Raw genomic sequence first — 16,817 nt, forward strand, 5'->3', positions numbered from 1 at the left:
TGCGCCACTGTAGCATTTCTAATGTAGTCATACCTGGAGTGTACAGATTTCAGTCCTACTCAGCTGTCACATTCTGGGGTGCAGTCCAGACCAGTGAGGGCTGTGTCACTGCCTCCCCCACAACCTTGGGTGCCTCACAGTGCTTTGCTGTTGTAGCTCCCAACCAGGGCCATTCACAAACAGCCTAACACAGTGGTTTTCAACCTTTTTTCAATTGTGGACCCCTAAACATTTTCAAATGGAGTTGCAAACCCCTTTAGAAATTTTTGAGATAGTCTGTGGTCTCCCAGGGGTCTGCAGACCACAGGTTAAAAACCATTGGCCTAACAGCATGTAGGTCACACCCTGTGTATCTGTGTGTAACTGCAGCACTGTCCAGCAACTCTGACCTGTCAGCAGCACTCCAGTCACACTCTGGCTTCCACCAGCCTTGGTTACAGCTTGCAAGAAGATGACCCCAACATACTCCCAGTCCCAAATTTTCCCAAAAACATGTGTTCTGCACTTCCCTGCCCTCTCCTGGACAGTTCAGATATTAAAGGTCCGTTGCTCCTGAATGCGTCAATATTCAACAGTTTGCTGCTTTAATTGGAATTACCAAACTGTTCAGTTTAAACACAACACTGAATTAGTTTAGATTAAAAAAATAAAACAAATGTATTTAACTACAAAGAGAGAGATTTTAAGTGAGTACAAGTATAAGGTATTAAAGTCTGAAGTGATTACAAGAAAAATAAAGATGAAACGCTTCCTAATAGCTAAAACTTAACAAGCTAGACTTGGTTCAAGGTAAAATCCTTACCATGGGTTCCCAGCAACATGGCTGACCAAATTCTCAGGTCAGGATCTCCCTCAAAGTCAAAGGGCTGGTTCCTTTGTCTCCTTAGATGAAAGAGAAAGAAAGAGAGAGAGAGAGAGAGAGAGAGAGAGAGAGAGATAACCTAGGGTGTTTTGCCCCTCACTTTTATAGTCCAGTCACCCATTTAAATGCATTTTCCTGAGGGTTACCCCTCATGGTGAAAGAAGTTCCATGTTGTTGTTTGCTAAAATGCAGATTGATCTGTTCCTGTCCCCGTTCTTTGCAAAAGAATGGTCACTTGACCAGTGATTGCCAATCAGCTTTGACACCTGGCTAGAGGCGTCGGCTTGTCCTTTGTCTTTGAGAAACCAGTTCCCCGTTCCCCAGACTTGTCTGGTAAACACATTGTACTCATAATTTCAGTTTATGTTCATAACTCTGAATATGCATTTTGTACATACATTACACAAGAATACCGACGATCAGTGTGTTGTTAGTTTTTAAATGATATCGCACGAGGCAGATGTTGCACATATTGTGTATGGAAAGAATACAGAGATGCTTGGGGGTCACACCAGCAGGTTGCATTTGCCCCACTGACCAATTAGCAGCCAGCTCACAAAGCAAGGTTTGCTCTAATTCTGGGCCAAATCCTGTCGTGTCTACGAGGTGCCCAGTGTCTTAAACTCCCATTGCATTACATACCTTGCAGGATTGAGCCCTTAGGCCCTTTTCCTGCAAGCTGGTCTGAGGAAGAGGGTGGGCCACATGAGTGGGGCTCTGTTTGCCACAGGATTCTGCCTATGTACAGCAGTTTTCAAGAGCAGGGCCCTTACCAAGCAGTAAACTGTGTAGGTAACACGCATTAATGAGGACAAAACTTACACTCCTCCTGGGCTTCTTCAGGGTGCTAGAGCTCTCCTAAAAAAAAAGGGGAGGGGAAGAAATCATTCCATATGGAAAACATTAATAGCGTCTGCACTGAGGCCATTCAAAATAGGTTGTCTACAGTTAGAATCCTATGTCCACATATAGGCACCTAAATAAGGCCCCAGTCCTGCAAACACTTATGCTTGCACTTAGCTGTCCTATGATTTCCCTGGGACTACTCCTGGTGCTAAAGTTAAGCACATGTGTAAGTGTTAATAGGATCAGGACCTTACGCTCTGATCCTGCAACCTGCTTTTCACAGGCAAAGGGGTCCAGCCGCACGGAGAAGTTTCATAATGAGGGCTTCTGTGACATGGGGAACTGCTGCATGTGAGCATCTTTGAAAGCCATGCCATGGGGATTTAGTGATATCACCCTGTATCCATCTTGTCTATCTAGATTGTAATCTCTTTGGCACGGAGACTGTCTACTATTCTGTGGTTGTACAGTAACTAGCACAATGAGGCCCCACTCTTGGTTGGCCCGTACACTCTACCATAATAAAGATGATTATTAATAGTAATAAAAAACACTGACATTTTTATATGATCATCACTTGTCATGATCATTCTAATATATATATGTATGTATATATGTTCTCAATACCATTTCCAACTAGTGCTGCTCAGTTCACCCCTCTTTTACATTGGTCAATGTGGCGTTCAGTTGAATGGATAAAATTCAGAATAACTTGTTTGATTTTTCTTTGTTATTTTCAAAGGTAGGGCACAGCATCTAGCTTTCAACAAGGGGAACCAAGAGGGCCCAGGGAATTATAGATCCATCAGCCTAACTTTGATACCCTGGAGAGATACTGTAATAAATTATTAAACAATCAGTTTGTAAGCACCAAGAGGATAATAGGGTTCTAAGGAATAGCCAGTATGGATTTGTCAAGAATAAATCATGCTGAACCAGCCTACTACACTTAGGAAAGAGAAACCAAATGCACAACTACAAAATGAGGAATGACCAGCCAAATGATAGCACTGCTGAAAAATATCTGGGCGGAATAGTGGATCAGAAATTGAATATGAGTCAACAATGTGATACAGTTGGGAAAAAAGCTAATATTCTGTCACGCTATCTGGAGTGGTTCACGACCATGAATGCCAAGCTCAGGGTAGACAGTCAAAAGCAGGACATACACCTCAAACTGGTTGTATGTTCTGTAATTCGATTTCACCAACCCAGTAACAAATGTGAACTCCTGAAGTACTATAACAATCGTGCCATGGATTCACAGACAGTCCCCTTGGGCATTCCCGTCTATCTTGCCACCCAAATGAGCTGGATTTAGTTTATAGTGGTTCCCACATATCAAAGATCACAAAAGATTCAGGTTGCTTCCTGAGGGCTTCAGGTTGCTTCCAAGAGACCAGTCACTTACCCTAGGTCAATTTGTACCTCATATCTCACACCAAAGAGAATGCTTGTAGCCAGTACTATAGTAAACTAACTAAGAATATATTAACTAGGAAAAAGAAATGAGAGAATTATTTAAAGGTTAAAGGAGGCAACATATATATATATATATATATATATATATATATATATATATATATATATATATATATATATATATATGAGTTACAGTCTGTGGTTCCAAATGAGTTACAGTCTGTGGTTCCAAAAGATGACAGAACTGTAGTATTAATTTGTCAGCACTGAATGTCTTTTAGGGCCAGCCCTTGACCCTGGGGATCTCTGCTTCTATTTCATAGCTCCAGCCCTGTGAGAGTCCAAACAGCAAAGAGATCAAGAATTTTCATGTCAGCTGTCTTTATTTTCTTCTTCCAGAATTCAAGCTGATGGGACCAGCTTCCTTGTACGTAGCACCTTCATGGGTGTGAGAGGGGCGTCAACCCAGTCTTTATATTGTGGTGTTTCACAATGGCCCACTTAGTTTTGATAGTCCTTGATGGGCAAGGGAACCACTTCCCCTGCCTTGGTTCACAAGTTAAGAGCAGGCATTTTTACAGTTATAAAGCAAAACTTACATATTACCTTATGGCAGCAGTTCTCAAACTTTGGGTCTGGACCTCAAAGTGCTGTTTTCATAGGGTTGCCAGGGCTGGCATTAGGCTTGCTGGAGCCAGGGGCCGAAGCCAAAGCCTGAGCCCCACTGCCTGGGGCCAAAGTTGAAGCCTGTGGGGCTCAGGCTTCAGCTTCATCCCTGGGCGGTAGAGCTCATGTTACAGGCCCTCCCACCCAGAGTTGAAGCCCTTTGGCTTTGGCCGCCTGATACCCCTGGTGGGGGCTTGGGTGGGCCAAGGCTTCAGTCCCCCCTCCTGGGGTCATGTAGTAATTTTTGTCGTCAGAAGGGGCGTTGTGGTGCAATGAAGTTTGAAAACCCCTGCCTTATTGGATACAGACATTACAAGTAAGATTAATGTATGCAGCAATTTACAAGCATTTTACAGAGTCTAAACACTAAACACATGTTTATAAGTCAAACCCCTATCTTGAACAATACTAACATATAGGTGAACACGTCTGGTTTCCAGCTATGAATTTATCAATGCTCGCTGACACCTACAGCCTTGACAAGAGCTGGCAGCATGTCTACCAGTGTCACACATGTCAACAGGAGTTTTATTTGTAAGACATGAGGTAATTGCCCTGCTCTACTTGGCACTGGAGAGGTCTTAGCTGGAGTGCTATGTCCAATTCTGAGAGGCACACTTTAGAAAAGATGTGCATAAATTGCAGTGAGTCCAGAGGAGAACAATGGCGATGAAAAGTTTAGAAAATGTGACCTATGAGGAAAGGTTAAAAACACCTGGGCATATTAATCTTGGGAACAGAAGACTGATAGGACAACCTGATAATGTCCAAGAATTTTAAAAGAGCTGGCTGAGGGGCTCAGAGACCGTTAATGTTTATTTTCAATAAGTCTTGGAACACCGGGGAAGTTCTAGAAGATTAGAAGAAAGCTAATATTGTGCCAATATTTTGAAAGGGTAGACAGGATGATCTGAGTTATTATAGGCCTGCAAGTCTGACATCAATTGCAGGCAACATAATGGATCAGTTGTTATGGGACTTGATTAATAAAGCCTTATAGGAGGGTAATAAAATTAATGCCAATCAACATAGGTTTGTGTCTAACTAACTTGATACCTTTTTTGATGAGATTACAAGTTTGGTTAATAAAGATAATAATAAAAGGAGTACTTGTGGCACCTTAGAGACTAACCAATTTATTAGAGCATAAGCTTTCGTGAGCTACAGCTCACTTCCTCAGATGCATATCGTGGAAACTGCAGCAGGCTTTATATATACACAGAGAATATGAAACAATACCTCCTCCCACCCCACTGTCCTGCTGGTAATAGCTTATCTAAAGTGATCATCAGGTGGGCCATTTCCAGCACAAATCCAGGTTTTCTCACCCTCCACCCCCCCCACACAAATTCACTCTCCTGCTGGTGATAGCCCATCCAAAGTGACAACTCTTTACACAATGTGCATGACAATCAAGTTGGGCTATTTCCTGCACAAATCCAGGTTTTCTCACATCCCCCCCACCCCCATACACACACAAACTCACTCTCCTGCTGGTAATAGCTCATCCAAACTGACCACTCTTCAAGTTTAAATCCAAGTTAAACCAGAACATCTGGGGGGGGGGGTTAGGAAAAAACAAGAGGAAACAGGCTACCTTGCATAATGACTTAGCCACTCCCAGTCTCTATTTAAGCCTAAATTAATAGTATCCAATTTGCAAATGAATTCCAATTCAGCAGTTTCTCGCTGGAGTCTGGATTTGAAGTTTTTTTGTTTTAAGATAGCGACCTTCATGTCTGTGATTGCGTGACCAGAGAGATTGAAGTGTTCTCCGACTGGTTTATGAATGTTATAATTCTTGACATCTGATTTGTGTCCATTTATTCTTTTACGTAGAGACTGTCCAGTTTGACCAATGTATATGGCAGAGGGGCATCACCTGATCAACATCCTCTACAGCAAACAGGGAAAGATTAAGAATGAGCTCTCAAAAATGGATACTCTCATAAAAAAACAACCTTCCACACAAGCTTCCTCGTGGCTGGATTTTATTAAAACTAGACAAGCCATTTACAACGCACACTTTGCTTCTCTACAAAAGAAAAAGGACACTAAACTTTCTAAACTACTACATGCTACAAGGGGCCACAGCAATGGTTCCCTCAACCCACCTAGCAATATTGTTAACCTATCCAACTATACTCTCAGCCCAGCAGAAGCAGCTGTTCTATCTCGGGGCCTCTCCTTCTGCCCCTCCACCCCCACGAACATGATTCAGTTCTGTGGTGACCTAGAATCCTATTTTCGACGTCTCCGACTCAAGGAATATTTCCAAAATACCTCTGAACAGCATACTAATCCACAGAGTTCTCCCTACCAACACTACAGAAAGAGGGATTCTAGGTGGACTCCTCCTGAAGGTCGAAACAGCAGACTGGACTTCTACATAGAGTGCTTCCGCCGACGTGCACAGGCTGAAATTGTGGAAAAGCAGCATCACTTGCCCCATAACCTCAGCCATGCGGAACGCAATGCCATCCACAGCCTCAGAAACAACTCTGACATCATAATCAAAAAGGCTGATAAAGGAGGTGCTGTTGTCATCATGAATAGGTCGGAATATGAACAAGAGGCTGCTCGGCAGCTCTCCAACACGAGTTTCTACAAGCCATTACCCTCTGATCCCACTGAGAGTTACCAAAAGCAACTACAGCATTTGCTCAAGAAACTTCCTGAAAAAGCACAAGATCAAATCCGCACAGACACACCCCTGGAACCCCGACCTGGGATATTCTATCTACTACCCAAGATCCATAAACCTGGAAATCCTGGGCGCCCCATCATCTCAGGCATTGGCACCCTGACAGCAGGATTGTCTGGCTATGTAGACTCCCTCCTCAGGCCCTACGCTACCAGCACTCCCAGCTACCTTCGAGACACCACTGACTTCCTGAGGAAACTTCAATCCATCGGTGATCTTCCTGATAACACCATCCTGGCCACTATGGATGTAGAAGCCCTCTACACCAACATTCCACACAAAGATGGACTACAAGCCGTCAAGAACACTATCCCCGATAATGTCACGGCTAACCTGGTAGCTGAACTTTGTGACTTTGTCCTTACCCATAACTACTTCACATTTGGGGACAATGTATACCTTCAGATCAGCGGCACTGCTATGGGTACCCGCATGGCCCCACAGTATGCCAACATTTTTATGGCTGATTTAGAACAACGCTTCCTCAGCTCTCGTCCCCTAAAGCCCCTACTCTACTTGCGCTATATTGATGACATCATCATCTGGACCCATGGAAAAGAAGCCCTTGAGGAATTCCACCATGATTTCAACAATTTCCATCCCACCACCAACCTCAGCCTGGTCCAGTCCACACAAGAGATCCACTTCCTGGACACTACAGTGCTAATAAACAATGGTCACATAAACACCACCCTATACCGGAAACCTACTGACCGCTATTTCTACCTGCATGCCTCCAGCTTTCACCCTGACCACACCACACGATCCATCGTCTACAGCCAAGCTCTGCGATACAACCGCATTTGCTCCAACCCCTCAGACAGAGACAAATACCTACAAGATCTCTGTCAAGCTTTCTTACAACTACAATACCCACCTGCAGAAGTAAAGAAACAGATTGATAGAGCCAGAAGAGTTCCCAGAAGTTACCTACTACAGGACAGGCCTAACAAAGAAAATAACAGAACGCCACTAGCCGTCACCTTCAGCCCCCAACTAAAACCCCTCCAACGCATTATTAAGGATCTACAACCTATCCTAAAGGATGACCCAACACTCTCACAAATCTTGGGAGACAGGCCAGTCCTTGCCTACAGACAGCCCTGCAACCTGAAGCAAATACTCACCAACAACCACATGCCACACAACAGAACCACTAACCCAGGAACTTATCCTTGCAACAAAGCCCGTTGCCAATTGTGCCCACATATCTATTCAGGGGACACCATCACAGGGCCTAATAACATCAGCCACACTATCAGAGGCTCGTTCACCTGCACATCCACCACATGACATCCATCATGTGCCAGCAATGCCCCTCTGCCATATACATTGGTCAAACTGGACAGTCTCTACGTAAAAGAATAAATGGACACAAATCAGATGTCAAGAATTATAACATTCATAAACCAGTCGGAGAACACTTCAATCTCTCTGGTCACGCAATCACAGACATGAAGGTCGCTATCTTAAAACAAAAAAACTTCAAATCCAGACTCCAGCGAGAAACTGCTGAATTGGAATTCATTTGCAAATTGGATACTATTAATTTAGGCTTAAATAGAGACTGGGAGTGGCTAAGTCATTATGCAAGGTAGCCTGTTTCCTCTTGTTTTTTCCTAACCCCCCAGCCCCCAGATGTTCTGGTTTAACTTGGATTTAAACTTGAAGAGTGGTCAGTTTGGATGAGCTATTACCAGCAGGAGAGTGAGTTTGTGTGTGTATGGGGGTGGGGGGATGTGAGAAAACCTGGATTTGTGCAGGAAATAGCCCAACTTGATTGTCATGCACATTGTGTAAAGAGTTGTCACTTTGGATGGGCTATCACCAGCAGGAAAGTGAATTTGTGTGGGGGTGTGGAGGGTGAGAAAACCTGGATTTGTGCTGGAAATGGCCCACCTGATGATCACTTTAGATAAGCTATTACCAGCAGGACAGTGGGGTGGGAGGAGGTATTGTTTCATATTCTCTGTGTATGTATAAAGCCTGCTGCAGTTTCCACGATATGCATCTGAGGAAGTGAGCTGTAGCTCACGAAAGCTTATGCTCTAATAAATTGGTTAGTCTCTAAGGTGCCACAAGTACTCCTTTTCTTTTTGCGAATACAGACTAACACGGCTGTTACTCTGAAAGATAATAATGTTGATGTTATATACTTAGACTTTTGTAAGGCATTTGGCTTGGTACCACATGACATTCTGATTAAAAATCTAGAAATATATAAAATGAACATGGCACACATTAAATGTGTCAAAATCTGGCTAACTGATATGTCTCAAAATTTAATTATAAATGAGAAATCATCACAGAATGGGTATATTTCTATTGGGGTCCTGCAGGGGTCAGTTCTTGGTCCGACAGTAGTTAATATTTTTATTAATGACCTGGAGGAAAACAAAAAAATTATCACTGATAAAGTTTGCAAGGGACACAAAAACTGGGAGAGAGGTAAATAACAAGGAAGACAGGTCACTGATACAGAGGGATCTGGATTGCTTGGTAAACTGGGCATAAGCAAACAACGTGCTTTTTAATATGGTTAAACATAAATTATACATCTAGGAACAAAGAATGTAGGCCACACTTTTAGATAATGGGAGACTGTATCCAGAGAGGCAGTGACCCTGAAAAAGATATGGGGTGCTGGTGGATAATCAGCTGAACATGAGCTCCCAGTATGACGCTGTGGCCAAAAGAGCTAATGCAATCCTTAAATAGGGGAATCTCAAGTAGGAATAGAGTGGTCCCTTCAGGTCCTAGATTTCTATGATTCCATGATAACTTTACACCTTTTGTATTGCCCCTCATCTGCATTTGTGAGAGAGATAATTAGAGCAAATTATAACTTGACTGACCTGTGTTGGCATTTAAGTGTCAGGAAGAATTTTCTCTGTTTTTGGAAGGAGGAAATTTTTCTTTTTGTCTTATTTGGGAAGTTCAGTGGTTTATGGATCCGGATGTGGTGGCAGATCAGATACTGTGTAATGACCAATGTTTGTTTTACACTCCTGACAACACAGGTGCCTTCAGCCCATCTAGCAAAGGTGAGAGAGGGATAGAGGCCCTGATCCTGCAAACATATGACTCAGCATTGCCAAGTCTCTGGAGTTTCTAGATATTTGGTATTTTTCTGAAAGACCCAGATCCTGGAGTTATAGGTGCTGGAACTATGGGTGCTGCTGCATCCCCTGACTTAAAGTGGTTTCCATCACATACAGGGTTTACCATTTGGTTCAATGGCTCTCATCAGTCCCCCCACTATACAAATTGTTCCAGCACCTCTGCCTGGAGTCATGTTATTAGGTAAGATTGTCAGCTTTCAAGGGTGGGGGGAGAGAGTAAGTTTTTAACTCCCATGGTTGCAGAGAAAAGCTGGAAGATGTGAACCCTGAAGGCTCAAAACCAGGAGGCAAATAAAAAGACCCCAGAAACGGTTGCTGTTTAAAAAATAAACAAATCTCATTCTTATGCCAATCATTTGGAGCCTCATTCAGGATTTGCGAGCAGGGGACTGAGGAGTAGCCCCATTGGGATCAAGAAGACTGGACACTGGAGTCGAGCAGCGCATGAGTTTGCTTTCAAGCGTCCGGGATCACACAGACCTCAAAGTCACACAGCTCAGCCCTCCCCTGCCCGCAGCAGCTCTGCCTCCTCCCTCCCGGACCCGGAGGCGCCTGAAAGCAAAGCTCCTTCCTGCGGCTGCGGCTGCGGCTGCGGCAGCCTCCCTGGGCAGCGCTGCCCCCTGCGCGGGACGTCTCTTGCCGGTAAGGCTGTCTGGAGAGAGCCGCGCGAGGGGGGCTCTCAGCAGCGGCTACTCCTTGGGGGCAGGAGCCAGAGATCCGGGGGGCAGCCAGGTCCTGTTGGCCAGGCTCCGTACACTGGGGAGCCTGACCGCGAGCTGCGAAAGGGAAAACACGTTGCAAGTCATTTAGAAGAGGGGTCTTGTTAATTGGTGCCTTAATCCTCTCCCCCTTCCTTTCCTGTCCCAGCAGCCGTTTCCTCTCCTTTCTGAGTGCATGTGTAAGCTCCTTCCCTGCCCCCCGGCTTTGATTCAGGACTCGGGCTCCCTGAAACCATAACAGCAAACGCAGCTTCTTGTGACCGCCCCAGGGATTATTGTGCCCCTCTGCCCCACCCACATATGCGGGATGGGGAACCTGTTTTTCCTGGCAGATGGCCCTGTAAGCAGCGCTGCTCCGCCTTCTGTTTAGTTATGTAGTTTTCAACAAGTTGCCCAGTTTGCTTTAAAGGGCAATGAGTGTTTCCTTAAACTAGGGACATCAAAAATAATCTTGCTCCTTTTTTAGGGGTGGGAGGACTGAGGTAGGGCAGGAGGAACTCACTGTTGTTTGTTTGTATACAGAGGCTACTTCCCATATCTTTGCAGGACTTCAGAATAATTTAAACTCTTTAAGTTTGTGTTCATGAAAGAACACAAGAACGGCCATACTGGGTCAGACCAAAGATCCATCTAACCCAGTATCCTGTCTTCCAACAGTGGCCAATGGAAAGTGCTTCAGAGGGAATGAACAGAACAGGTAATCTTCAAGTGATCCATCCCCAGTCGTCCATTCCCAAATTCTGGTAACAGAGCTCCCCATTCCCCATCCTAGCTGATAGCCATTGATGGACCTATCCTCCATGAACTTATCTAGTTCTTTTTTGAGCCCTGTTATAGTCTTGGCCTTCACAACATCCTCCAGCAAACAGTTCCACAGGTTGACTGTGCGTTGTGTGAAGAAATACTTCCTTTTGTTTGTTTTAAACCTGCTGCCTATTGATTTCATTTGGTGACCCCTAGTTCTTGTGTTATGAGAAGGAGTAAATAACACTTCCTTATTTACTTTCTCCACACCAGTAATGATTTTATAGACCTCTATCATATTCCCCCTTAGTCGTCTCTTTTCCAAGATGAAAAGTCCCAATCTTGTTAATCTCTCCTCATATGGAAGCGCTTCCATACCGCTAATCATTTTTGTTGCCCTTTTCTGAACCTTTTTCAATTCCAATATATCTTTTTTGAGATGGGGTGACCACATCTTCACGCAGTATTCAAGCTGTGGGCATACCATGGATGTATATAGAGGCGATATGATATTTTCTGTTTTATTACCTATCTCTTTCTTAATGATTCCCAACATTGTTTGCTTTTTTGACTGCACACTGAGTGGATGTTTTCAAAGAACTATCCACAATGACTCCAAGATCACTTTCTTGAGTGGGAACAGCTAATGTAGACACCATCATTTTATATGTATAGTTAGGATTATATTTTCCAGTATACATTACTTTGCATTTAGCAACATTTATGTTCATCTGCCATTTTGTTGCACAGTCACCCGCTTTTGTGAGTTCCCTGTGTAACTCTTTGCAGCCTACTTTGGACTTAACTATCTTGAGCAGTTTTGTATCATCTGCAGTTTTTGAAACTTCACTGTTTATCCCTTTTTCCAGATCATTTATGCATATGTTGAATAGGACTGGTCCCAGTACAGACCCCTGGAGAACCCCACTTTTTACCTCTCTCCATTCTGAAAATGACCATTTATTCCTACCCTTTGTTTTCTATCTTTTAACCAGTTACTTATCCATGAGAGGACCTTCCCTCTTATCCCATAACAGCTTACTTTGCTTAAGAACTTTTGGTGAGGGACCTTGTCCAGGGCTGTCCCTAGCTGGGTGCGGAGCCTGGAGCAAATTAGCCTGTTTGTGGCCACCCTTAACATTTTTTATACAGGTGAAATCTGGTTACAGTGAACTTCAAGGGCAGCTGCTGGCCACAGGTTAAATATTGATAGCGCCCAGCTTCATAATTATAATGTTATATTGTAGTTTTTTTACAATAAAGTTCATATAATTTAAAAAAACCCTCACCGATCACGATCAGTGTCACACCGCTTACATTCTGAAATCCACCTTCCTGGACTTCCTTGCAGCAAACTTACTTCCCAGGTGCATATGGTCTCACTACCCTCGGTGGATTTTTTAAAATGTAATTACACATTTGCAACACTGAGAGTCCATGTCTCGGGAACTGCGTGACTCTTGGACAGCCTATATGTGCGCTGTGCTGGGGGACCCCAGGACCCTCCAGCATGGAGGAGGGGCTCTAAGATCTGATTTCTCTGGGGGCTGGGAGGGGGAGGGGAGGCGGAAAAGCAGATGGATGGAGGATCCCAGTTCCTGGTGGGTGGTACTGCAGGGAGGGGGACCCCAAGGCTGGAGAGCTGAAAGGCAAGGAGGACCCTGAGGCGGGGGGTGATAAGGGCTGGCCCTGGCCTGGAGTGGCATTGGAGGACCCCACCCAGCACTGGGAGAGGGGAGAAAGGGCAGTGCAAGGGGGAGGTGTGGGGCACTGGCAGGACACCAGGGCTGGGCGATGGGTGAGGGATGTTGGAGACTAGTGACTGGCACTCACCTGTGCTAGGGGCGAGGGGATGCCTGTGCTGGTGGAGGGTACTACCAGAAAAGGGAAGGGTCCGTCCGAGGCAGAAGGGCAGGGTCAGGTTCAGCCTGCCCTGGCCCTAGTGGTTGGGGGACACTAGGACCATGCTGTGGCAGGCGATGCTGGGAGCCAGCAGAGTGGGCTGGGGCCAGGTTACTCGCTCCTGCTGCACAGACTGAGCCCAAGCCCAGGGGGCTGCAGGCAAGAAAAAGAAATAAATGCCTGGGCCAGTGAGTGTGGGGCCTGGGCCCAACCCTGCTGCTGGCGCCAGGCCCCCCACAAGGCCCCTGGGCTGCCCTGCCCTCCCATGCACCCCAAAGCTCAGGGCCCAGGACGGTTCCCCTGTCCGTCCTATGGACAGGATGGCTCTGATCTTTTCAAAGGGTTTCTGAAAATCTAAGACACTATATCCACTGGCTCACCCTTGTCCACATGTTTATTGAGCCCCCTCAAAGAATTCTAGTAGATTGGTGAGGCATGACGTCCCTTTACAAAACCATGTTGACTCTTCCCCCAACAAAGCACGTTCATCTATGTGTCTGACAATTCTGTTCTTTACTGCAGTTTCAGCCAGTTTGCCCAGTACTGACGTTAGGCTTACAGGCCTGTAATTGCCAGATCACCTCTGGAGCCTTTTTAAAAAATTGGCATCACATTACCTATCCTCCAGTCTTAAGGTATAAGACTTAAGTATCCTGAGATCTGTATCCTTCTAATTACTAGACAGATAGAGCACAGGCAGTAATGTTGCAAGCTTCTTCTGTGTTGTCCCTGCCCTTGGGACCTGGAGGTCATTTAGTCTCCATCAGCTATTCAAATCTTAGCCAGACTACTGAGAGTACCACCGGCACTGCTAGATTCGATGGTGCTTTTTGTGATGTGGATGCCTATCCATTAAAAAAGTTACTGAAACCACTATTTTGCTTGACAAAACTGCCAGTGGAGTTATGGTGGATATTCAGCTGAATATGAGCTCCCTGTATGATGCTGTGGCCAAAAGGTCTAATGCAATCCTTGAATACATAAACAGGGGAATCTTGAGTAACACTAGGGAGGTTGTTTTCCCTCTATATTTGATGCTGGCACAACTACTGCTAGAATACTGTGTCCAGTTCTGGTGTCCACAATTCAAGAAGATCTTGATAAATTGGAGAGGCTTCAGAGAAGAGCCAAGAAAATGATTAAAGGATTAGAAAATCTGCCTCTTAATGATAGACACGCTGAGCTCATTCTATTTACCTTAACAAAGAAAAAGTGAAGGCGTGACTTGATTACAGTCTGTAAGGACCTACGTGGGAAACAAATATTTAATAATGGGCTCTTTAATCTAGAAGAGAAAAGTATAACACAATTCAATGGCTGGAAGTTGAACCTAGAGAAATTCAGAATGGAAACAATGCATACATTTTTAACAGTGAGAGTAATTAATCTTTGGAACAACTTACCAAGAGTCATGGTGGATTCTCCATCACTGACCATTTTAAAATCAACACTGGATGTTTTTTGAAAAAATACCCTCTGTGAATTATTGTAGGGAAGTTCTATGGCTTGTGTTATACAGGAGGTCAGACTAGATGATCACAGTGGTCCCTTCTGGCCTTGGAATCTATGTAACTATTTTTACTCTATTGACCCTCTAGCATATCTGAGCAGGAGCTTGGTTATGTAAGGGGGGCTGTCTGTCTCAATAGCAATCCCCCAAATCACCTGTTTCCAGTGTTTGCACTGATCCCCTTTGTCACTCTTTTTATGTCCTTGGGCATCTTGGTTGAAAAAGTAGGGAAGAGGATTCCAATATGTGTCCCCAGGGCTGATGTAGACTTCCTGTGTGACTGTGGACAAGTCCCTTATGCCTTCTGTGCCGTTCCCCCTCTGTAAAATGGGGATAATAGCAGTTTCCTACCTTATAGGTATGTAATGAAAATACATTAAAGATTAAGAGCCACTCAGATATTATGATGGGGCCATATAAATACCTCAGAGAGATTCTTGTGTGCTGTATTCACCACCCTTTTTCATTTGAAAAGTGTAGCAATGTTTTTAATTGGGAAATTCTAAAATATCTTAAATGCCAAGTATGTTGGGAAGTGTCAGGGTTCCCTCCCCACTGTGACTTTTGGGGTACAGATGTGGGGACCCGCATGAAAGACCCCCTAAGCTTATTAAGCTTAGGTTAAAAACTTCCCCAAGGCACAAATCCTTCCTTGTCCTTGGATGAGTACTGCTGCCACCACCAAGTGAGTTAGACAAAGATTCAGGAAAAGGACCACTTGGAGTTCCTGTTTCCCCAAAATATTCCCCCAAGCCACTTCACCCCCTTTCCTGGGGAGGCTTGAGAATAATCTACCAACCAGATAGGTAAACAAGGTGAGCACAGACCAGACCTCTGTTTTTTTAGGACACTGAAAATCAGTCAGATTCCTAAAAAAAAGTAAAAAAAGCACCTCTGTAAAATCAGGATGGAAGGTAATTTTACAGGGTAATAAGACTTAAAACACTGAGGATTCCCCCCTAGGCAAAACTTCAAAGTTACAAAAAAACAGGGATAAACCTCCCTCTTATCACAGGGAAAACTCACAAGCTAAAACAAAAGATAATCTAACGCATTCCTTGCTATTACTTACTATTTCTCTAATATTAGATGTATCATTTCAGTAGGAGCTGGGTTACTTGCTTGGTCTCTCTCTTTGTCTCGGAGAGAACACACACGGAGCACAAAAACAAAGCCTTCGCCCACAGATTTGAAAGTATTTTCTTTCCCCATTGGTCCTTCTGGTCAGGTGCTAACTAGGTTAATTGAACTGATTAACTCCTTACAGGTAAGGGGATTCTCCAAGAGGGATTTTATATTACTGTATACATAAAGTTTGTTACCCTTCCCTTTATATTTATGACAGGAAGTAAGTAACTTTGCATCAAATATGTAATATAAACTTTTTAAAAAAAAGACCAACATTTGCTACTTGTACAAAAGGCTCTTAAAAGTTGTTGAAAACTTCATTTTGACTAAAGGAAGCCATTCTTTATTTTTCCTTACAGATATGCATTCTTCTTGAAATGAGATTATCTTGAAGTTAAACACCAAGAAGTTCATCGCTGTTCCTGACTGAAGAAGAAGGCGCCTAAGTAAAAATGGCCATCAGCATAACTTGGTGGTCTACTTGCACATTTCTAATCATGTGTTACATGATACCTGGGCCATCCCTAAGTCAAGATTGCTCTCTAGAGAAGATGGAAAATGTTGTCATTGATATGATGCGATCTCTCTCAAAAGGCATCAGAGGGACTGAGCCAATATATACACCAACTCGGGAAGCTTGTATTAATGTTTGCTGCTTAGAAAAAAAAATATCGGGTAACCTTATACTCCCTTGATCTCTGTTCTTCTCTATCATTGCTTATGACATGCTTGTAATGGGCTGGGATAGGATGAGCTGGTGTCAGCCCTCAAAGGGGAAGAACCAGGACATTCTGCATTTCCTTTCTTCTTTCAGCACTAAATGTGAATATCTCTCTCCTTTCACACCAAGACTAACGAGATATTGTGAATATTGGTCTGTTTTGCTAAACCTATTAGCCAATGAAATGAGATTTTAGTGATTAAGTCCTAGCAATATGTATTAGTCTGAGCAATTATTGCATGTATCTTGAACGTTTGGCATGCACAATGGTTTTAAGCCCTTCCCCCTCGCCCACACCATCCACTCCAAGATGTAGAAGCCATAACTTTGTGAGTCCAGTAGACAGAATAAAAAGAAACAATGGATTGTTTTATGTTACATATGAGTAGCCAAAAATAAAATGCTTAAACTCTTCTGGGATCTTTGCTTTCCATCAAGCCATTAGAAGCAAAATGAACTATAGCTGCAGAT

General features: G+C 43.9%; 1 protein-coding gene across 6 annotated transcripts in view; it reads left to right on the plus strand.

The window, feature by feature from the left end:
• The window catches only part of MANSC1 (MANSC domain containing 1), a 30,477-nt gene that overhangs the window by 3,964 nt on the left and 9,696 nt on the right, over positions 1 to 16,817 (plus strand). Inside the window, exons 1-3 of one of the 6 annotated variants that reach the window (XM_073329589.1) lie at positions 10,126 to 10,264; positions 10,864 to 11,038; positions 15,985 to 16,300. In XM_073329589.1, the coding sequence (XP_073185690.1) occupies positions 16,078 to 16,300 (223 nt within the window). In that variant the 5' untranslated portion in view covers positions 10,126 to 10,264; positions 10,864 to 11,038; positions 15,985 to 16,077. Of the gene's footprint in view, positions 1 to 10,125; positions 10,265 to 10,863; positions 11,039 to 14,830; positions 14,856 to 15,984; positions 16,301 to 16,817 lie in introns of those variants that run through there. The other 5 variants (XM_073329583.1, XM_073329574.1, XM_073329569.1 and 2 more) reach the window with 5 other exon arrangements.

This window comes from Lepidochelys kempii, chromosome 1, assembly GCF_965140265.1.
Source record: "Lepidochelys kempii isolate rLepKem1 chromosome 1, rLepKem1.hap2, whole genome shotgun sequence".
NCBI lineage: Eukaryota > Metazoa > Chordata > Testudines > Cheloniidae > Lepidochelys > Lepidochelys kempii.